Source organism: Sander vitreus, chromosome 23 (genome assembly GCF_031162955.1).
Source record: "Sander vitreus isolate 19-12246 chromosome 23, sanVit1, whole genome shotgun sequence".
Taxonomy (NCBI): domain Eukaryota; kingdom Metazoa; phylum Chordata; class Actinopteri; order Perciformes; family Percidae; genus Sander; species Sander vitreus.
This window is the reverse complement of record NC_135877.1, coordinates 14,905,307-14,929,132: the sequence shown is the minus strand read 5'-3', so window position 1 is coordinate 14,929,132 and position 23,826 is coordinate 14,905,307. Positions and strand designations below refer to the sequence as shown.

Here is a 23,826-nt window from a genome sequence, read left to right as displayed (position 1 = left end):
TTATGTATGTGTTTAGGTATTATTCTTTTGACTTGCTGTGTTGCATTACATACTGCCTTGGGATTATTTTGCAGCTCTACTGTAAACTGTTCTTCAATGGCCTCCCACAACATTGTTAAAGAATAAAGATTTGGCCATGATGAATACAGTATGAAAAGAACAGGGCTACTGAAACAGATGACTAATGCAAGACCTTTCATAATATTCTCAATTGGCCTGCATGTAGAAATATTTACTCAGAGCAACTCACACATACACTTTCCAAAACAAAAAGGATATGCAAATAATTGCTCCATTTAATTCAATATGTATATAACTACATTCTAACATGCATACTTCCAACGCTAATACTTCTATGATGAGAGGCCTATTTAACTTTAAAATACTGAGCATATCTGGAATATGCATTACTAAGATCTGCTCTCAACACCTCATTATCTGACTCTGATGTGTAATAAAAAAAGGACAGCATACACAGATAAACACTAGAGGCTTGGGGAAGAAAATGCAACATGTATGTGTCATTTCAAACATAGCCTATGGTGCAGATGGGTGAATAAAACACAGAAAGATAACTATGACAGGAAAGAGAAAGTGGAAAGCGATAGCAAGCGCTTGGAGATTAGAGGTAGGGAGATAATAAGGGGTTGTTTGAGCCCAAGGGCTTCATTTCATGTATGGAGACTTAACATCAGTTATCAGACAAAGAAAACCATGCATTACAAAAACATACATGCACAGAAACACTGAGGCATTGACCCGCCAGACATAGAATTGCATCTCATAAACATCCCATGCACCCCAAACAAGATGAAAAAGAAGGTGATCACACACACGATCACACACACGCACACACACGAGCTCTTCAAGTAATACAGAGGACTTTAATTGGAATAGCGGTTAAAAATAAACGAAATACGAAAGGGGGTGATGTGTATCAATCAGGGCTAATCCAGCTTAATGTGTATATTAAAAGGCAATACATGTCGTCTCATTTTCAGCAGATGAATCTTTTCTTCTGGGGACGACCTTAATCAAATACGCATAGGCTATCAGCTCTAATGTGCTTCTCAGGATTTTCTAATAACCTTTGATTGAATAAAATCATTCCAAAAGTAGACTGACTATGTAAACACCATCTCTCACACACCTGACATTTTCACTGAGCACTCTCATTAAGGGGAAATTGTCAAATGCAAACCGGTGCAAAAAAAAAAAAAAAAAAAAATCTTACATGGTCCTATATTGGAGACTGCTCATTGGGAGGGGTTATGTCGATACATCTTGTAGCAGGCAGTGGGCAAAAAAAATGCAATTACGAAAACCATCAGTGGAAAGCAGAGACAATCAGAAGCAAATTGCAAAATTAATGAATGCATCGACAATTCAGCCGCACATAATTAAACTGAATGATGTATGTCAAAAATGTATGCTGTTTGTACTACTGGAAATGGAGAGGAACTGTATTGCTGGCAAATGTTTGGCTGAAATGGAGATGGATTGAAAAGGATTTTTATTGCGACTATAACAAAGAGCATCGTCTGTTGTGGAAGGGATAAGCATTCTCACCATTCCCATGATCTGAAAGGATGTGCAAATCATTGTTGGCTGCCAAAGATACAGTCTCGGTGTTTTTATTACTAGCGCAAACTGTCAAGGCGGTCGAGGAGCAGAAACAAATGACTAGACCTGCTATCAAACAGTCTGTATTTCATCCCATCTGCATCTTGCACTAAACCACTGTTATTTTCTTACGCTGAAAAATTAACAGAAAAGGCAAGAACGGGTGCCTTCTTTTAAGAAGGCACCCATTCTTGGATGGATTCTTTTTATTATCTATTAATCTGCAGATTGTTTTCTCGATTAATCAACTGGTCTATAAAATGTCAGAAAATAGGGGAAGATGCCATTATAATATCCCATAAACCATGGTGATGTATTCAACTCACTAATCAATTATTCAACTAATCGTTGCACCGCTATTTCTTTCCAATTCATTAGCTTCCATCCTCTGTGCCCCTATACTGCTCATCAGGTAGAAGTTTTTGAAAAAAGGTACAACTTTACTTTCTTCTCAGACACTTTGAGTAAGAGAGGAATATAAAAAGAAGAAAGAGACACCTTTTCCACCAAGCTCATACAGCGTTATAACCCTGACAGAACCTGCCCATCCACGGGACTTTAACCTCCCATTTGCTCAACACGGTGGCCAGTTTCAAATAAAGAAGACTAGAAAGACGTAGAGAGCAGAGCATGAGTATATTTCAACCTTGGCAGAGAGCCAGAGATGGGAGGGTGAGGTCAAAGGGGACACATGCTTTAAGCCACACCTGGTGTTTTATAAGACAGTGGGCTGTGGCTGGTTCAACATACCCAGCTACCCACCTTGCCCTGTCAGGGTTGCCTACTGAAAGGTGTGGAGAGAGCTTGCACTCTGATCTCTGAGCTGGCAGAAGTCTCAATGTGGCACATTTTATTTGCTCCAATACACACACACTTTTTTACCATATGATATGCCAATGAACTTTCACACGGCAGCAACTAATGCCTGTACAAACATAGTGAGTAGGTCACATAACACTGAAGGAAGTGACCTTTGCACTGCACAAGGAAAAAGCTCTACCCACCGGCAAGGAGGAATGTGATGAGGCAGGTTTCTTTCGGCATGTACAGCTTGAGGCGGGAGCCGCTGAAGACGTATTCTACCACAGCTTCTGACCGGCCAGCCCTCTGCAGGAAGGGCAAGAACTGCTTGGCTTTCTGTGTCTCCTAATGGACAAAAAGACAAAGAAATGAGGTTAGATAGTGCTTGATGCAAGACCCTTTCTTTAGGTTGTGCAACTTTCTTTTAAGATAATTCATTGAGCCAAATCTAAGGATGTGGTAGTTTTATATTTGTAAACACAAGTATATAACTGTTAAACAGTTGTAAAGCAAAGACAATCTTGTGATATCCGTACATTAATTATGTATTAAAGAACAAAACTGTGGACTTTTTATTATTGAGTTATTTCAAGTTATTGGCCTCAGTGAAACTAAAACATTAACAATATTTGATACCAAAATTGTTACAAAATCAACCTGGATACAGCATCCAAAAAAAAATGTCAGCCAAATGAAAAGTAACCAAAATAGACAAGACAGACTAAATTGGTTTATTGACAACAGAATGTGTGGGCTTTTTCCAGATATCTTTAAATCTTAGTCCGGCCTAATGAAGTCTGCTCCGCTTCGCTGAGACACGTCTGGTAACTTGTGCAATCAAAAATTATTCTCTCCCTCCAGCCTCCATCTCCGTCTCTGTCTGCAAGGGTGAGTCACTGGCTTATTGTTGTGCCCGGGCCAAAAATACAGCAGAGCTAAATCCTGCGTATTCAAGACAGGGCTGGTGATGCAGTGGCAGATTCATAAACGATAAAAGAAAATATTTAATGTGTGTCTACTCCAGGCGCGAGCATGTAGGCACAACAATCAGTCATGGACCAGAGTAGCGCGTGTGTGCGTGCGTGGGTGCAGCTATGGAAATAGCAGAGGCTCAGAGGGAAGGGCGGAGTTCAAACAAGGAAAGTCTGAACTAAAATGGCGTTTTCCAATTTCAAAAATCATTGCTAGGACATGTTTTTAGATGAGTTGATATTTTCTTTCCCGTTTTGAGAGATTGGTACGAAACACAAAAGGGCAGTAACAGAACTGGACTGGCGACATCCCGCAACACACATCACCAGCGGGACTCAGGACGTTGCGAGTAAAGGGTATGTGCTTTAGCCATAAGATGCACCACCTGAACTCCACCCACTGCAGGTCAAAATAGCCCTTGGAGTGGGAGACCACAGAATCCAACATTCTGTCATTCACACAAACACATTTACAGCACCTGCAGTGACTGGGATGTGCAGTCTAACTTGGTTCAGGAAAGGAAAGAAAAGAAAAGAAAAAAAAAGAAGGGAAGAGACATGATAGAGGAGAGGACCACATTATGCAACCTTTAGAGGTATGAGGTGAGTCAAGTGCTTTATCCACTTTCCTCCCACCACCTCTGTTCATCTCCTACACTATACGTTTATAAATCTCTGCTCTATTTGTGACTGCATCCCACTCAATGTACATAATCCCTTTCAGCAAACCTTTACCACCAAGCTAAAGGATGCTGACGTATAGTAGTGTGTATGTGGGGGAGCGCCCGTGCACGTGGGTGTGTGGGCGTGTAGCACAGAGCAGAAAGGGAAGAGAAAAGAGGGAAGGGATGGGAAGGATGTGGTGGTTGTGGTGTGTGTGTGGGGGGGGGGCTGCAAATCCTGTGTGTGTCCTACTGGACATGCTAAGAGAGAGGAGGAGTTGCAGCTGCATATAAGGCACTGACCTAAAACCCTGACAGTAATAACCACTGACACAGTGGCACTAATAAGGGGGAGTTTAGAGGGGCTTCACAGTGCTGATGTCACACACAAATGCATGACACAGCACAATCATGTTACAAAGTAAAGCCAACCACAGCCTGTGCTGACTTACTGAGACAGTTTTTAATGAGTAAGATGTGTAAAATCTCCAGATGGAAGTAGGGTGTGGCATTGATTGCATTTTCTTCTTATTAAAGTAAATTAATTATTGAGCACCTCCCTCTGAAACTACTCCCAAGTCGTTGCTGCACATAGAACGTGGTCAATTTAGCCAATTCAGTTCTGGGTCTTTATAAGTATAAAATGCACTAAAACCCCTGATGAAATAACACAGGGCTGCTCAGTCAGCACAACAATTCCTGTCATAATTATTTTTACAAGGTCCAGTAATTTATCTGTCCTGCTGACACAATAAGACATGGGGAGGTTACGATGATGACAATGTGGAACAGCACAACATCTGAGAGCAGTTACGCAGAGCAATGTCAGACTTATTAGCCAGACACTAAAGTCCTATTGGTGTTAAAGAGCTTTAATAACTTGGCCGAATGCCTCTGTTCAAATGCGAGGTGATGACTCTTTAAACAGCAACTTACAGAGCTTGTAAATGACCACCAAATCTGGTGGACCACTCAGAGTTAAAAAAAAAGAAAAAAAAAAAAAGGCATGATTAATTTATCCAAATGTCTCTTTAGAGCCAAGTACAAGCGCTGCAGGAGAGCTCAAGTGAGAGACAATGAGATGCTAATGTTTCTGAAGTTCAATTCTGAGTCATTCACAGTAGATCATGTAGTGGCTTATCAAAATGTATGAAGAGATGGCTAGTCGACAAGACTAGAGATACATAAAAGGCACTTGAATAACTGAATAAAAAAAAGGTTAAAGCTTTTGCAGAACTTTTGAGGTTTAATAGCTATTTGAGTTGTGAGATTTAAAAAAAATAAATAAAAATAAACTACCACGTGTGAGGGGTGATAGCCATTAGCCAAGACTATAAATGTGGCACGTTAATGGCCATTGTCGCTTGTTGGGTACTGTTCTTGCTGTTGGCTTATTTTTTTAACATTATATTATTCTCACAACACCCAAGAGGAAAATTGAGGTCTGGTGGTGAATAAGTCACCTTTTTGGTCCATTCTCCATCATGTTGAGGTCATTTCAAATAGGTACATTAAGTAAAGAAATGTAGCTTCAAAAAGGTGACTTATCAATCAATTTTCCTCTTGGGTGTTGTGAGAATAATATAATGTTAAAGAAATAAGCCAACAGCAAGAACAGTACCCAACAAGCGACAATGGCCATTAACGTGCCGCATTTATAGTCTGTGTGAGTGCCATCAGTACACTTTCCACTGCTCTGCTCTCCACGCGAGCTCGTCTAATCCAGCCACTCGGTTTGACAACGACTTAATGAAGACTGCACTTGGGTATAAAAGTGCACTGTGACAGCCTGTAGCCATGTAGGACTACATCTCTCGTGAAAACTAAGTGTCTCTAGAATTAATGGATCGAAAACATTCCTTTGTTCAATTACAGATTGAAGAAAAGAGTGAGCATGGGGTGAACAGAAAACACATAGGGATCAGATTTAAAAAACAGCTTCCAGGGTCGTGCGAACAAAAGCAAATGATTAAAAACAATGTGTACCAATCGGCCATTACTTGTTACTGGGAGATTGTATGGATTCGCCGTGCTAATGTTCATTTGGTGAGCACTCCCAATCAGGCATCATTAGCCAAATGATGCCTCTATCAAGCCCCTGGGCACACGTAAACAAGCTAGAACCAAGCACCACGGATGGTTTTATTAATGGTGCTGATTATTTTTAGAGGCCGCTTAGTTTCTTTAAGATGAGGAAACCGGCTGTGAGGATCTGGGATGGGTGGGAGAGGTGTGAGCCGAGGATTATAGATTGTCTTCTGAGAGACTCGCATTACTGTGTGGTAGAAAAAGTCAGTCGCTTTTGGGCATTGATGATCTTTGAGTGTCATGGGAGTTGTGGGGAAATGTAAATCCACTGTTTGTAGAATATTAAATTATATCAGTGCATTTTGAGATACTTGTCCTATTACACATCATGGAAAAGCTTTCATTCCCTTGTGTAGGATTATAACCTATGTATACATACACAAAAAGACACATACCCCAGAGATATCAGCCACTCTGTGGATGGGAACCTCCTTCTTGCTGTGCAGCCCTTTCCCGTTCTTGATGGCCCTACAGTCAGTCAAACACAAAAGAAATTCACAAATATAGCTCAAGCACCATAATAATACATTGAGAAAGCATAGAGCTGGAGGCTTAACAGACCTGAAGAAATGGGAGCTCTTTGAGTAATCACTGTGGATACAAAGAGTGAGCCATTGTGGCTTTATGAAGAAGGACGTAAAGTCATACCAGTTTCTTTTCCCTGAAATGCCATTACGGCTCAACTGGAGGCACTAGAGAAAACTTTTTTCCCCCCACCAAGATAATCTACAGGCTTGAGATGATGAAGTGGAAATGGTGGTAGAGAAATTATAGTAGAAAAAAAAGGAAATAAATAAAATGAAATTGTTAGAATGGAGGGATGGGGAGAAATGGAGAGCCAAGGGTTGCTTCTTTAGAGCCAGCTAGGGCTTTAGTGATGATGACTGGTGCTAGTGATTGCTGTTTTAAAAAGCCTCGAGGGCCGTATGAGATGAAGATGACCACCGTGGTTGCGGCTGTGGGGTGGAATAATGCCACCTATGGGTCACTGGGAAGCAGGCTATTGCCTCGAAGATTGAGCGTGTGCATTTATGCAAGCATGTATATAGTACATGCATTTAATAGCCTGGAGGAGGTTTCTTGAAGACTGCAGGCCACTGGCCTCGTGCAGTGGGAACTAAAAATAAAACCTAGGCTATAGACAGAAACCTCTCATCAACTCTAATAAGACCCCGCTAGGGACAAAGAGAGAGAGAGAGAGAGAGAGAGAGAGAGAGAGAGAGAGAGAGAAATGGGAGAAGAGAAGACACAGAAGAGCAAGGCCAAAGGAGGACAAAATCGAAAACGGCTAGGGTGGAGAAATAAGGACAAAATGTGCAAAAGAAGAAGGGAAGCAGGAGGAGGGAGAGAGCAGAAACGGAGGGCAGGTGGGCAGTGACACTGCATGAGAGAGAGGGGAGTGAAAGAGTTAGTCCTATAAAAAGGAGGCTGTGGCTGCATCTGCTCTACCTATAGCCAGCAGATCGTAATCTATAGCAGAGTAATAAAGCTCGTACTAAATCTCTCCACCGCACCTCCATATAATTATATTCATAGAGCCTGAGAGAGCCTTTGATTTATTGTCCAACACTTGGGAAGGTGTATGTGTGTACAGGCATGTATGTTAAAAACTAAGTTATGCATGGCAACATATGTATGAGTGAATATTTAAGAGCAATGCCATGGTTTCTGGGGAAATGTAGTTAACAGCTGTTATGGGCTGTGACTTATGATGGTGGCACTGCTAAAATAAATTCTGAAAAATATTAAGTGAGTTGCTTTACTTGTGCCATGTTGGATACAACAGCAAATGTAAAAGCAATTTGGGGGAAAAAAGCCCCAAGGTCATATTCAATTTTCTCCTCTTCCCAAGAGCAGAAATGGTCAAGGTCGTGCACAACTCATGGAGTGTGAGTGTATGTCTGTGTAAAAGGGTTAGAAGACTAGTGTAGTGTGCGCACATGCAGGTTTTTATCTGAAGCAATTTAAAAATTACAAATGCCTTTATGCGAATGAACACGTGTTTGAGAGACCCATTGTGTCAAATGTGAAGGCTCAGGTAAAAGGGAGATGGAAGGAGTGAATGTGAAAGCGTTTTGTTCCTCACCGAGCCTCTGCGGCAAGCAGCTCGTCATAGTGGGAGGAGCGTTGGTCGTCGTCCTGTCTGTATCTGATGATTGTAGCCAGGCCTTTACTGACCAGAGCCTCTGCTATGTTACTGCAGAAAGAGGAGGGAGAGAGAAAGACTTACTTTAATAAGAAAACCAACAAACATTCCCCTTGGCTTCACACAGAATTCCAAGTGAGCTACCTCTCAAAAAAAAAAAAAAAACGCATGACGAATTCCAAAGGTGGCTTTGCAAAGGAACAAAGGTCACTTAAATGTTGACATTGCACACTTGACTAACCACTTCCTCGCTGTGCTACGGATGTACTGAAGAGAGGATGAAGGGCAGAAAGACGGGAGTATTGTTGTCCCTAATGCAGCACTTAGTGGCTAGCCCTTGGACATTAGTGTTCTGGTTGATGTGTGGGAGAAAGAAAATGAAGGGACAGGAAGTAAAGTCTTCAGAACTGAGCTTGTGCTATCAAGTGCATGCATCTGTCCTCGTGTTGCAGGCATGGTAACTGACACAATATTACAGCTCTTTTTGTCACCAATAAAATGCTTCCATTGACTCTTTTACACTTGTTAATTTGATTTTTGATTTTTTTTTTTTTTTTTTTAATACAGTGCCAGCAGACAGCATTTTTATTATTATCTAAATTTAGACACATTTGATATGGGACATCATACAAGGAGGACTTCCTGTCTGCTTCAAGCTTATCCTTATCACCTCTGCACAACTTTAATAGCATGGCTTTATAACTTTAATAGGCACCAACAAAGTCTCAAGCAGACCACGTTTCTTCCAAAATATGTGCTACTGAGCACAAACTCTCTTACCACAAGCAGGGACATTGTGAATAGTTCAATACTCACTAAGACAGGACCATAGGAGGTCGGAAACATTTGCCCCACTGACCACTTCGACCCTCTGACCTCAGCATTCATGGGAGGCCATGCCAGCTGTTATCTGTGGAGCGGAGCGGCTGGTGCAGTTGGCTAATGCTGGGTTGTAATTGGCTGGTCACGAGGTTGGGTCCTGACATTTGTGTACGCACGCAGACAAACGGGGCTGCTGCTTTGATGGCGAAGGGATCTAGGTTTCCACGTGTGCATGTAACTGTGCTTTGTGACATAAAGTCCGGAGTCATACAGACAGAAAAACAGAAGATAAGCGCGGCTTTCAACTGTTTTTTGGTTGAGAAGAGATGATATTCAAGTCACGTGGCATTAAAGCCCCTTTATCCGGTTTTGATTAAATTTGAACCTCTGAGTATTTTAATAACGTTTATATCTGTGGTACTGTATAAAATAAATGTTTCAAACCGATAAACCAGATTTCCTCAAAGCAGTGTTTGTAGATAGAAAATAATTGCTTGCACTGAGGCGACCCTTCTTGTGAAAATTTAAATACAAAGAAGCACTTCCAGGTTACTTTATGATGTATGATGGCATTACAAGTTCTAAGCATTTACAAATGATTATTCTGTGTTGTCGTAACATCACATGAACCTAACTTTTAAAGTTTTACGCAGGGAGACAGTTTGGTGTGAAATGTGTTAGTTAGGTCCCTGACACTGACAAACTAAATATGTATGATCTGCCAGGGAGGGCTGCATTTTTTGTAAAACTCCTACTGGAGCGTTAATGTAGCATGTACTGCAAATAAACAGAAATAAAAGGCATGATTGAATAATGCAGCAAGCTCGTCGTAACTGTTAAATTGTATCAATAATAGGGAGAATAAACCTAAATAGAACACACTAAATCAAAAGAGAGACCATTTAGTAGTATAAGCTGTGCTACTTACATGCCCCCAATTGTGACTGTAGCACAGGTGCGTTCTGAGAATGCAGGAGTGCCTTCTCCTGGGCCAGTAGCTGCTCTTATGTAGTCAACTGTCACATTGACCTAAAGGGGCAAAGCAAGGAAAGAATAGGTCACAAAACATGCCAAGAATACTGAAAGCAACACCAGTTATGGTAATAATTAGTGTATGGAGTGTTCTGACTTGTGTGTGTTTGTCCCAGTTCTCAAAGTCACCCCAAGTCAGTGTGAATCACATCAGGCAGAACTGTAGATCTCCCCAGGGGGGCGAGAGAGAGAGAGAGAGAGAGAGAGAGAGAGAGAGAGAGAGAGAGAGAGAGAGAGAGACCAAATGACCCAACAATGTGTGTACTCAAAACAGCTCCCTAGGGACAGACTCCAATACACCCAACCTGCAGACACAATTTTGTCAGTCAGCTGTGTGTACACATATCCACAGGCATTTGATGGGGAAAGCCTGCTTTGGGGCGCAGGCAGACAGCCCTAACAGCAGGGGTGCAGCCGTACCTCTACACACAATCGACCGTTTAAGAGCTTCGTGTCAACCGAGTGGGAGGGGGGAAAAAATGTGGCTCTGCATCACAGAGTCACAGCGTAGACAAAAGTCAAATAGAGACAATGCAGAGAGGCCTATTACAGGGACATGAAAGAGACGCTAACCAGGACATGGAACGATGTCGGCTTGTCATTAGATGGACAGGATGAGAACATGGGGACGTGAGCAAGGGAAGAGAAGAGCTTCTGTTAAGGATTATGGTTTTTGGAGGACACACTTGCTCGGAACATTACATTCTAAAGAGTATGCTAAAAATGAGGTGTTGGAAGACGAAATAGAGGTAAGAAAAGGGAAACAAAATCAAGGAAATCATACTTAGAGTAATTGGTCCCAACACCACACATTTTAATTTAACCTTTATGAGACAACATTTTGATCCCAGCAGCTGTATCATCAGTTAAAAATAAAAATCCCCTTGCACCGTAATGTACATTAATAGCACCCATATCCTGACTAACCGTCAACCTATCAGCAACAGAATGGGTTTGTGATCGCCTCATCCGTAGAATATTATGCAATATCCTCACTTTTAATAACACCCCCAATTGTATTCATCTTGTAACCATGCAAATAACCCACTTATTGTCTTGAAGGAAATTATTTTATCCTCACTCCCACATTGAAGCTCAATTTCCTCGTAGCCCAAACATGACAGACTTTCATGTCTATTCAGCTTTATTGAAAAGTGAAGCCATTCAAACGAAGGGAGAGAAAACCTTTTACGTTGGTTACATTTGTGTTTATTGGCAAAGCATTGCCAGGCCTGGGTAATTGAAGAATAGGGGGACCAACAAAGCAATGAAAAACAGGAAAAACTCAAGTTGGACGACAAAATGACATAATGAAATAGGTATATGAGAAATGACAAACAAAAAGAGAAGATTTGAGGAAGAGATTGAAAGCCACAAGCAAAAATATAATGCTGGATGCAGTAAGCTGTGAAACCAGTAGTTCCACATTAACCGAGGCAATAAAGGATTATAAACTTTGAACAAGCAATGTTAGATTAGAGGAGTTCCAGGCCCATTCTCCACGGACCATCTAACCGATCTTCTGATACGGCAAAGCTATCTAAAAGAACCCCCCAGAGGAGAGTGAGACGGAGGGGGAGAGGCAGTAGATGGCTTAGAAAGTGGGGGAGTGATAAGGAGAAGGACAGCAGGACACGTGTGAGACAATGTTTTGTTCTGCTGAGGCGACAAGCGGCATGGGGAGTTTTGGTTTGCGGTGCCAAAGGAATCATGTTTGTAACATGTTCGTACTTGTAATGGGAGTTTGTGTGTTGTTTGGAGAATAAAAATCTTTGTTATGTGCTGCATCAGTATGCATCAGTATATACAGACATGCTCATATGCATGTGAGGTTTTCTGTGTTTATATAACTTCAGCTTTGGTTATACTGTGCCGTGGGCCCTTTGGGATTTGTTTTTACTTTCCCTGTGCCCCGAATACTAGCGTTGTAAGCTAATCAGCGGTCCGCGCTACCTTCTTTCAAGCCACAAACACATTTGATTAAATGTAAATGGACTTCTTATATAGCGCTTTTCTAGTCTTAATGACTACTCAAAGAGCTTTAACATAGTACAGGAACCATTCACACACATTCACACGCTGTGGCCGAGGCTGCCGTACAAGGTGCCAACATTCACACATATTTACACTCGATCGAACCACCAACCTTCCGATTGGCAGGCGACCGCTCTACCACTGAGCCACAGCCGCCCAAATTAGCATGAAAACATGTCCCAGAGAACGATCACATCTGTACACATCTGTTATTAAGGTTCATTTTGCGCCGGAATTGTCCTTTAAATAAGCACCTGTCAGCTGCACCTATTAAATGTAACCCAGCTCCCACAGGGAGTTTCTTTTTTGTAATATTTTAATCTTATCTGCCGTCAAATAAAATAAAAAAAGTTCAATCAATTTCAAAACATCAATTTCTAATCAAAGAGCGCATTTTACGCCGTTAGGGTTCTACGTGGAAACAAATATGATCACAATTCAGTTCAGGTGGCGCAGCTAAAGAGTGCCATACTGGACCTGTAAAAAACGGGAATTAGACATTATTTTACTAGACAGTGATAGACAGGAAAGGGGAGAGTGAGGGGATGACGTGAAGCAAAGGGCCGCAGATCATATTCGATCCCGGGCCGCAGCCAAGGATCCAGCCTTAATGGGGCGCACACTCAGGCTGTGTCGGCCCACTGCTGTGTTTTTTGCAGGCTGTAATCACAGATAGCTATCATTTATATGAATTGAGCTGTGCTGAAAGGAAACAACCTCAGCCTGGGGCAGCACAACATAGAGAGAAAAGAGGGGAGGAGGAAGAAGAAGAGGGAGCTCCATCTTGTCAACCATGGGACCTGGTGACAGTTAGGCTTACACCCTTTACAACATGCATTAACACACACACACACACCTGAAGCTTTCCCCCAAATCAAGTCTCACTCTCACAAATACACACCACATCAAATACCACATTGCACACACGGTATTGTCAGCGCATATGCACAGTCGCATGCACACCAATAAGAAGGGAAAACTCTGGTGCTAACGGTACTACACAAGCAGCTGCATAACAGGAGCCACTTTGAGCATGCAGGATTATCCGAATGTGCTCAACCCTGATAAGTGGCTTAATGCAACATTTCCATTGGACTTTTTTTCTGCTGAGGCTGAGACCCAGGCGCACAAGAAGCACTACTTATAAAGTTAGCCAAATCGAGCTTTTTGGGATTATGTCACCATGCAAGCGCTGCTATTTCAATGGGGGTGGGGATATATATATATTAAAAAAATAAGAGAGAGGGGGAGAGGGGAGACATAGAAAGACAGATTGTCAGACAGAGTGAAAGGAGAACTAGAATGAATGCCTTGCGGTTGTATGTCTCCCTAAACCAGTGCAGTTTACATCCAGCAGCGGCCCTTTGCTGCATGTCGTCCCTCTCTCTACTTTCATGTCCCTGTCTTCAAGCTGTCCTGTCAATTAAAGGCCATAACAGCCCCCTAATGTCATAACTTCAGCATGGCCAAAATGGGTTTGAGGTCACAGTGACCTTGACCTCCGAAATCTAGTCAGTTTATCCTCGAGTCCAAGTGGATATCTCTCTCTCTCTCTCTCTCTCTCTCTCTCTCTCTCTCTCTCTCTCTCTCTCTCTCTCTCTCTCTCTCTCTCTCAAATAGGTGTTCCCCTAATATATGAGATATCACTTTCAAAAGAATGGGCTGGACGGACAACCTGAAAACAAAATGCATCAGTGTTCCTCCCAAGTGATAATTAACTTTTTATCAACTTCTCTTATGTCTCATGTAGCTCTTGGCTGGCAAGAAAAAAGTAAATGATGAATTCAAAAGAGTTGATCAAGGATGTATAGTTGCTGGAGTTTATGCTGTGAACAAGACAAGATTTCATCATCACCACCTGTAGCTGTAAAGTCTTCTTTCAAAGATCAGGTATTGCACAAATCCCTTTCTGCCTCTTAAAGCCATCAAATATTGACTCTGCTTGGCCAAAAAAAGGGCAGTCTTTTGAATATGATATTAGACACGCTTTATAAAAGATCAAAAGCACCATACTCTCCTTATAGAGATGAGGAATAGGGGGTTTAATAGAAAAAAAGCATTTAATGTAGCTTTATTCCCCTAAAGCGGCACGGTGGCATTATGGCTTTGAGCTTTTGCTCAGCACACTGAGACTCATAGATAATGCTTAGTCACATCCTAGAAAATTCAGTCAGGGGAAAATCTCCTTGTTTCCCTAGTCATGCAATTAGGGATGCACAGAATCCAGGCTTCGGATTTGGCCGAATATTGGGCTTTTTAAACTCCTACGCTTGCACTATGCGCTCTACGCTGGTCGACGTAATGACGCCGCCGTTGATTACGGGAAGGTGTTTACGTAGGTGGACCGTTCAATGCAGTAGGCTGTGAGAAAGTGAAAATGGAACTGGTGCAGAACTGGAGCAGAAAAAGTGTTGTTTTGCAGTACTTCCACTCAAAAGAAGGCGATTCAAGTCGAGCTACATGTTCAACTTGCAATGCCGATTTGTCTCGTGGTGGCAGGGACCCTAAACAATACACAACATCGCTGCTGTTAAAACCGTTGCGTATGAAACATCCGAAAGAATACGAGTTTGTGCATGAAGGAATCTACAGACAGCAGCCAAAATGCAGCAACTTCAGGTACAGCAAAGGAAGGACAGTCACAGCTAAAAACTTGTGTTAACCATTTGTTTACTTCATTAATGCATTTACTGTGTTAATGGACCGAGAATGGGAGTAGGATTGGGTATTCGGTTTCGGCAGAATCTTAACCAGTGGATTCGGTATTCGGCCGAACCCCAAAAATCTCGATTCGGTGCATCCCTACACACAATGCATTGCACTCTCAGGCAGTCTTGGGCTTTGAAATGGAATACTGTCAAGGGGAATATCTACAGGTCAATCTGATAACTCTACTTTGTTACTGGATGGGACAATTAGCTTTGGTCAAGTCCAGTTTGAACTAGATGACGCAAAGATCCACTTTTAATGATCTGATAAGATCTGCAGTCACACCTCTGTATGCGACTCAAGTTCTCCTCCCTTTCTTCTTTTCATGTAAGACCCAGACCTGACAGAGTATTGCCTTTGAAATCCAGCGGGTCAAGGCCCAATTACCCCACTGTTGAGGTAAAATCTTTTGTCTTGGTTTGTGTCCGAGAGGAAAAATAAAAGAAGAAAAAAAAGATAGAAAGAGGAGCTCTCTGGAGCAGAATTTCATGGAATGCAGTGGTCTTAGAGTCTTCTACTAATGCTTACTGCTCCAAATCTGTCTCTATAGAGCTTAGTGTTCAGAGACAGGATGACAGTAAGTGGGTCGACTGAAGTCCTTTCCTTGTTGGAGTCCAACATGCTTATGTACACTTGTGCGCCTACCTGCATCCAACTTGACAATTCAAGTAGGCCAAGGTAGCATGGATTAACTTTAAAACCTTGAGGGTTAAGTATTGTGCTTGCAAATAAACATTCACCATTGGAGAGCCTGTGATTATTTCATCCAAAATAATTATTTTTTGTTGCCAAGGCAGCTGAAGGGTGACGCGTGTACCTTCAAAAAACTGCAGTTTTTTTAGGGCCTCTATTTATTTTTTAAAACACGACATATGGTGACAGAGGGTTTAATTTAGAGCTTTAGCTTGTGCCTAGAGCCTTGTGTCTTAGCAACAATAAAGGCATGGGAGGGAAGCAACGTTCCAGAAATCCTCAGTTATTGATTTTGCAGATTGAGGAAGGAGGAGGCTGCATTGCTGGCAAATGGGCAAGAGCGCTCCATTTTAACCTAACTCACTTGTGAGAGCCTATAAGCACACCCTTGGAAGAAACAACTTCAATACTAATAAAATGTAGAGGAATAAAGTGGCGTATAATGTATATAAATATATATGTATATCTTAATGACGAAGAAGGGAAGTGTAAAAAAAAAAAAAAAAAAAAGTAATTGGAGGGAGAGTAGATGGTAATTTATGGACTATGCTTTAGAGGTGTGTCTTCTTATCACATATTACAGCACCAATTAGGTTCCATTTGCATTCACACCACCCTGCATCTGACAAACAGATCCCCTGATGACCACCGCCTCCAACTGTAGCCTCAGTGATCAAATCTCTCCACGCTGTGGTGTGCACTTCCACCTGCATTTAAAGCCGTCAACATGTGATTGAATCATCCAGGACGCATTGTAATGCAGACTAAACAGGGCCACTGACGCACTCTGGTAAAATCATGCATGCTTTTATCACGCTTACGACACTAACTCCTTATGACACATACACAGTCATGCATACTTTCCTCTCCGATAAACACTACTGAAACACCCTAGAGTCTAAACAAGTAATATATATATTTTTTTAAACGGGCATAAAAACAACAGAAGGATTTCGATGTTGTGGTTGAGTGTGATGAAGGCACTTATAAAAACACATTGAACACTTTAAGGTATGAAGTACAAATGTTGTTATGTGTTATGCATGCATGATTATTGTGTACTAAATTATTTTATCCAATTAGTATTGTTCCCTTTCTCTGGGTTGCATGCCATTGGTGCTAGCATGAGTAAACAGCTAACTGTCACAGTAGACTGGTGTGGGTTAGCATGTGTGTATATGTTACCACTGTGTTTTAATGCAGACATTCACTTCGACCAACAAGCCAAAATTGGTACTTTACACACTTTATATGGCGTGGTGTTAAAAACCTGAGCTTCACACACATTTTCTTATCAAGCTAATGGCATAGTCTGCACAGGATTATTTGTATACCTTGACAAGGCTATAGTCCCCCTATCCCCTTCACAAACACACTCATTATCCCCGCAACAGGAACACCACAAATAAACAGCAGAATCATTATTCTCGCTTCACTCGTCAAAACTCAGCTCATGGCAGAATTTTATGTCATTAAAAAAACATGAATGAGGATGATTAAAATGACTGTGATGAAAGGCTGGGACAGCGATGTGAATCTCACGCCTGTACTGAATGCCAAAAGGAAATCTTTTGGCTTTGAGTGGGTGAATGTTTTTGTGTTTGTCAGGCTGTACAGCAAATTTTTTTTAATTAGCCATACACTTATGAAAGTGGGTGATCCTCGAAAAGTTTGTTTCATCTATTGTCTGGGTGCTGAAATCTGTACATTTGTTTTGTACATTCTCAGCCAGTCAACAAACACTGGTTGGGACACAGAGAATTGATTTGTGGAGGTTTAAGCTCCAAAATCTGATACTTCAGCAAAATCGGAAGTCAGCTGCAAAACAGTATGGCATTTATGAGATAACGTCTGACTAGGGAAGTCTTTTTGTCAGTATGATTGTGCATAAATGCACCATTTTGACAAAGTTTTCCATGTTTGTTGCTTGAAAGATTCCAATCTTTTCTACAATGGCCCCCATTATAATGTGGACCCTCTGAGTCTGACAAGTGTTAAGAGTGAGCTATTTGGAAAAACAAAGCATCATTCAACTCAGGCAGTGGACAACAGCTCCAGGCATGCCTGCGAGCAACAGCCGCCTTCTCAGCCTGTGCCATTACTGCCACCAACAATGTGGGCTTCATTTTACTGATTTGCTGAGAGGACTCTGATGTAAAAAAAGAAGAAAGAAAAGAAAAAACAGAAAAATCTACTGTGTGCGCTGAAAACTATTTTCAAATCTAAGACAAAATTGGCAAACTGGACAGTGCTGGTCTCGAATCTGGTTACGAATCAGTACTCACTATTTAGTTGTACCTAAACCATTTCAAACACTAAACCTAATGTAAGTCAGTTTGAGTACTGTATTTATTTTTCTCTCAGACAATCAACCTCAAATCAGAGTTTATATAATTAAATTTAACACAAAAAGGGCAGATGCTCAAATGGTGGTTTGTCTCTAGCTCAGTGCTGGGTTCTGCTGGGTCAGATGTGCGTAAATCATAGCAGCCCCCTAGGCGTACAGACTTGGTAGATCAATAGACACAAGAGGGGGAAATCAACACTGCTTGTTTAAAGGGTGCGTCCCGGCCAATACCAAGCCCCAGGGCATCTACCAGGAGTACTTGGTATTCAAACCTAGAAAGGGGAAGAAATATATATCTAGCTCAGGGCTTCAGAGATGTGTTTGGCTACCGATGAGGGGAGTAAAGGGTGTTAGTGCGTATGTACAGCCACTGGGGGAATCCCTGTTTAGAGCTATTGTCTAATTTATTAAAAGCTGATCAGAGACAAATCAGGTTGATTCACATACTCGCATACACACAAAGAGCCAAACAGTGATTGGGAGCTTTCAATTTCTGTCACTGATTCTTACCTTTTTACCTATGAGCTTCTTCCTCAGGAACTCGCGGGCCTCAAACATGTAGGGAATGTCGTAGAGCGGACGGAAACGTTTGTCTTTGTCCTTGTTCTTCTCCTGAGAAATTGGAGAGAAGGGTCAGGAAGAGGATGTGGGTGGGGGGAAGAGAAGACAGAATGGAAAGAGAAAGATTATTAACATTGCACTGTCAAAGCTGCGAGGCTCAACATATCCGCTGCAGATGCAGACCTCAGAGAAACGCGCACACACAGAAAAACAAGCCCCCACATCACGCATACAGACATAAACACAGAATCACACACAGATTCAGCTCGTTTGTTCCGTCTTTTCCCTCTACTTCAGTCCCGTGACAGGGAGGATCTAGACTCTGAACTCACTGAATGATTTTAACGTCAAAAGCAGCATTTCACACACGCACAGTCGCACAAACACCTCCCTCAAACACTCTTGCTGTCAATACTGTCACACACTGCACCAAAAAATAGTTACCAAGGACACGGATGCAAACAGCCAAGGCAAAGATACTTTGTGTTAAACTGATGCACAAAAGGTGAGCTTACACTATGTGCATAGTTATGGCGCATAAACAGACATATGTAGCCACACGTACACTCACACAGCTGCACACAAACTTCCCTCAATACGCTCACCCACTCTCTGACAGGAGCAGGCCACAAATAGAACCCATTTGCATTTTCAAAAGGATGCTGAGGTTTTGTGTTGCTCCCAGTGTTGAGACAAACACACACACGTGCCGTTTTTGTAGGGACAAGATAAAAAAAAAATTAAAAAAAAAGAATGTACAGCAAATGACAATGATGCAGTTGGGAAAATAAACGACAGGCGCCAAGGCTAGAAATGACAAAACCAGTATGCTCACCACTCCTGCCCCTCCCACAATCTTCTATGAATGCCATCATTATCTGTTCTACAAACAGAAGTAACACTCTTTCAAATGAACACACAGGGTTGGATTAATTCCTCATTTCCTCTTCTCTTCAATGGTTTTCATTCATTTTTAATGCCTCTCCAGTTGTTCGGAGCTGCCAGGTGTGGCACACAGCTGGGCTGATGGATGTGAAGAGAACACATGGGGAGCAAAGGCTGTGTGAGCATGTGTTTGTATGTTCGAGCATGTGCTTGTGGCTCCATTAAGGTCTTTCAGATAAATCTTGTGGGGACAAACTCCACTGCTGGAAAAATCTTACACCGAGCAATGTTTAAATGACAATTTACCTTACAAAATATTGTTAATATTTTGAGTAAATCTCAACATGAATGCACAGAAGGCCTGTTGGATTGGCCCTGGTAATGAAGCTCTGGAAACTGCCAAATCCAACAGCCAGTTCCTTTAACCTTGGCAGGAATGTAATAACCTTTAAGTTTAATAATTTTCATCTTCCTTTTCTTACTCCCTCATTATCATCCTTCTCCACTTTCACTAGCGGAGTCAGCACAGCATGGAACCTCGGAGGTGAGTTAATCTCACACATGGCTAGCGGAAATCCCACACCGCTCAGCCAAGAGCCGATCTCCTCCATTTTGTGTCAGTCGGGGCTTATTGTCAGGGTCTTTCATCCCTACCAAGTCAGTTGCGGTGGGATGATGGGGCCTTTTAGGAGGACTGCCAGCCAGGAATCCTGCATTTTGTGCCCGAGGTGCAGACTAAGCTGTCCACTGTTGGGGATGAGGATAACTTTAACCAAGCGGGCATTGCTTGGATGAAATCCTTCTTTTGGAGCATATTTTCGTAATGTCATACATTAAAGACAATTCCCAGACACTGAATGATGGTGCGTTTACATCCTAAGGGGCTTTTACACACAGCATATTCATGGTAGTACTCCAAAAACAAACAGGACAACTTCAACAGGGAAAAGAAAATAATGAACCTAGGAGGAGGGGAAAAAAATAGAAAAAAAAAAAATCATATTTAACTAATGAGCTGTTTCACTGTAGAACGGGAGACATGCCACTGAGGGCCAAGAGTAAATGTCAGCACTCCATGCCAATTAGGCAAAAGGAGTGGAGAAGCAGACAAGGAGGACAAAAGCTACTTCTCCATCTTTTGGAAAGTCTTTGGGGGAATGAAGCAGGGCTGAGTTGAAGACGGCAAGGTGAAAGATTCTGAAAACAAGAAAATTTGAGGAAATGTTACACCTACAAACACAAGCAGTCATAGGTATCAATGATGCCAATTGATTGCAACAACCAATATTTCAAAAACGAGCCTGGTCCGCTTTGTGTTCAAGCTACAAAAGGAGTCCACAATACGCTACATCAGTTGCAGTGTTATTCAAAAGGAACATTAAGTGTTCCCTGCCAGTTAAATGCAATCCAAATTGTTGAAAATAAATGGGCCCACTGCCATTATTCTATTAGTCTATTATTATTAGACTATCGAGCCAATTTCAACGTCAACCTCTCCAGTTGGAGATAAACTGACAACATTAGCATTGTTACATTAAGACAAACCCTGTGTACACCATCCTTAAACTGTTTCTATGCAGTTGCAGGAAGGTTACAGAAAGAGGAGAGTGTCACTGCTATGTCTTAACCGTGACCCAATAACAACAGTTTGCTCTCACTATCCTCAGGGGGAGTTCTGTTCTATTTGGGGTAAATTCCCTTCGTTCCAAATTACCAGCTAAAGCTCAGGAATCATCTTTGACTATTGCAGAGGCATGACGCTAGCTGGATTGTACAGTGTCGGAGGGCTGCAGGGGCTGGGCTGCAAATGTGTGGATGCTACCGCTGGAAGCATTTGCAGCTTCTGGAACTTCAAGGGTAAAATCATGACTCAGGAGCACGTTATGCTTTCTGATGTGTGGCGGTGGAGTCTACAGTATTTGGCCTTAGTTTTGCATTGAACTGATTGCGTAGAGTGTTTTGTGTGCAACCTATATTTTGAGAGAAATACACTGCTGTGTGCGTGTGTCCCAGACAAAGTGGACATTATTTTTTGAGTAAGCAGAGCATTGGGAGCCTTAGCCAAACAGTCAACATTTACAACTGTATGCCTCCCATTATTCAATTGTGCACGCATAAGCATTAAATAGTTGCAGAGGACTGGGAAGGAGAGAGGAAGAGAACGCAAGATGGAGAGAAAGACAGAGTGAGAAGGCATATACTTCCTGAAGCAAGAGCATGAAGGATGTAGCTGGTTATGGTACTACAATAGAAAATCTAATACATCTAATTTAATAACCTTACATTCACAGCATTATTGTCCATACAGCAGAATACAAATAAGTCATTACTACAGTGACACAAACTGATCCCACGATAGACTCGAGAGATCCTGGATATCAGATTTAAAATTACCTGTAGTACCATGGTAGTACCAACAAGCAGCCACTCAATTCATGATTAGCTGGCCCTGCAGACAGACACACTGATGCAGGGTTAGACTAACTGCAGTGCTACCTGCTAATACATCTCCAATATTGAGGAATATATTCAACTATTCAAAGCATAGAGCAAATTTGCACAGCTTTCACTGGATAATACTGCATATATTGCACCCGTATCAAACACAAAGCGCCCATTTATAAATGGCCTGTATCAAAACAAATTCTATTCAAAAAAGGATTGATTTTTATTTTGATTATATGTGCTCTTGACAATATGCAGTCTCTCAAAAGCAACAATGGCGTTATCTTCTATTGCAGAACTTTGTACATCTTACACAAGCAAGCCAAGTTCTTGCTTTTTCAACACGGTCAGCCAAATGGTGCAATGGGGCAAAGAATATTCACCCAGTAGTAAGGAGGGCTATTGGCTACCAATCTGCCTCGCCCAGCCAATAGTGCACAAGTGAATCACAAAGTGGGCGACCCTCCTCCCTTGTCATCGTCCTCCCAAAACTTGAGGTCAAAGCATGTCATGCCAGGCTGGGGGCATGCCGAGGGCACACACATGGCTAGACATAAGATTAGAAGGACAGGGAGGGAGGGAAAGACAAAAATAAAGAGGAGTGTAGGAAAAGAGAAGCAAGCCACAGTCGCAAATAGAAAGTAGGGAGCAGATGGGTGCATCTGCCTAAAGGCTGGCTACCATAAAACTGCTTCCTTCAAATCTTTACAAATTTTTAGTGAAAATAAGAAAGTATAAAACTTCAAGAATGATATTCCTACAGTGACATTTGCATGATTAAATTAGCCCGATTCTGTTCTGAAAAACCACAGGAAGTTAACACAAATATCTTACTGCATTACACAAACCAAAAGTCTATTAAAACAACACCCAAGCCTTCTCCCAATTTATGTCTTTCACATTGCTGTTTTGTTACTTGTTTGATAGCGGTCATCTTCTTACCTGTATGTCTGTCTTTTGCTCCCATGTTATGGTTTTGTTTTTGCTTGGTATATTATATACATTTTCTATTGGACAGCATTTGGATGATTTCTTTATCCACTTTCATTGTATTTGAGCATTCTGCCCTATACAGGTGAACCTGTACCTGACACATTTGTTTCCATATTCCACCACTTCTTTTAGACCTTTATGTCTTGATGTCATGTGCATTCACAAGCAACGGAAACATATTACTGTATAGCACTTGATACAAAATGATGTACATTCTGATGTACTTCACATAGTTATGAAGATGTGGAAATTGTCAGATTCTGCCCACATACTTTGCCAGACTTTTCAGACCTGTGTTGACACAGTCGTATTTACAGAAATGCTAATCAGTGCGCTATGCTCCAGTATAAAAATAAACCTAATAATGTGAAAGTAAAAATAAGAAGATGAAAGAAAAGAGAGAGGGGGAGAGAGGCAACGAGATAAACAGGTGGCTTATGGGAGGCAGCAGCAGACAGGACAGAGAAAGATGTATGTAAAGACTAAATCATCTACAAAGTCAACACACACAAAGGGGGACTGTAGAGAGGTTACATGAGTGGGCAGGGCTGTATGGAGTAGAGTGGGGATGAGCCGTAGTCATTGTGTTGGCTTACATAAGGACAGTGAGTTGACCTCTCTATGTGCTCCATCAGCACTCTTCTTAACCCTACTTAAACCACATAAGCATACAGATGCATCTCAATGCAAGAGACACACAAACACTCAAGACCTCGGCAAAGCAGATGCACACCAACATATCCAAACAAACCGATTGTGAGCGATTGAGTGAGAGGGTGTAACAGTGAGTCACTGAATAAAATCTCTCTCCCCCACGCATGTTTACCCTGGGCTTGTCCTGCTGCACAGAAGAGTAATGACGAAAAAGAGCAAAAAAGTGGGGGAGAAAAGAGGGAGGAGGAGAGAGAACAAAAAGCTGACTCCAACTCCCAAGCTCAAAATAATTCACATCTAAAGATATGCCACAGCAGTTACACTGGGGGGGAGGGGTACCAAATGAGAGGAAAAAGGAGT

The 23,826-nt window shown here is 41.8% G+C and overlaps 1 protein-coding gene across 1 annotated transcript in view; it reads right to left on the bottom strand.

The window, feature by feature from the left end:
• Positions 1-23,826, bottom strand: part of snd1 (staphylococcal nuclease and tudor domain containing 1) — a 179,365-nt gene that overhangs the window by 131,425 nt on the left and 24,114 nt on the right. The window contains exons 11-15 of the mRNA XM_078281396.1: positions 18,439-18,540; positions 10,042-10,142; positions 8,232-8,342; positions 6,541-6,613; positions 2,628-2,769 (exon numbers count right to left, since the gene is read on the bottom strand). Of these exons, the coding sequence (XP_078137522.1) occupies positions 2,628-2,769; positions 6,541-6,613; positions 8,232-8,342; positions 10,042-10,142; positions 18,439-18,540 (529 nt within the window). The remainder of the gene's footprint in view (positions 1-2,627; positions 2,770-6,540; positions 6,614-8,231; positions 8,343-10,041; positions 10,143-18,438; positions 18,541-23,826) is intronic.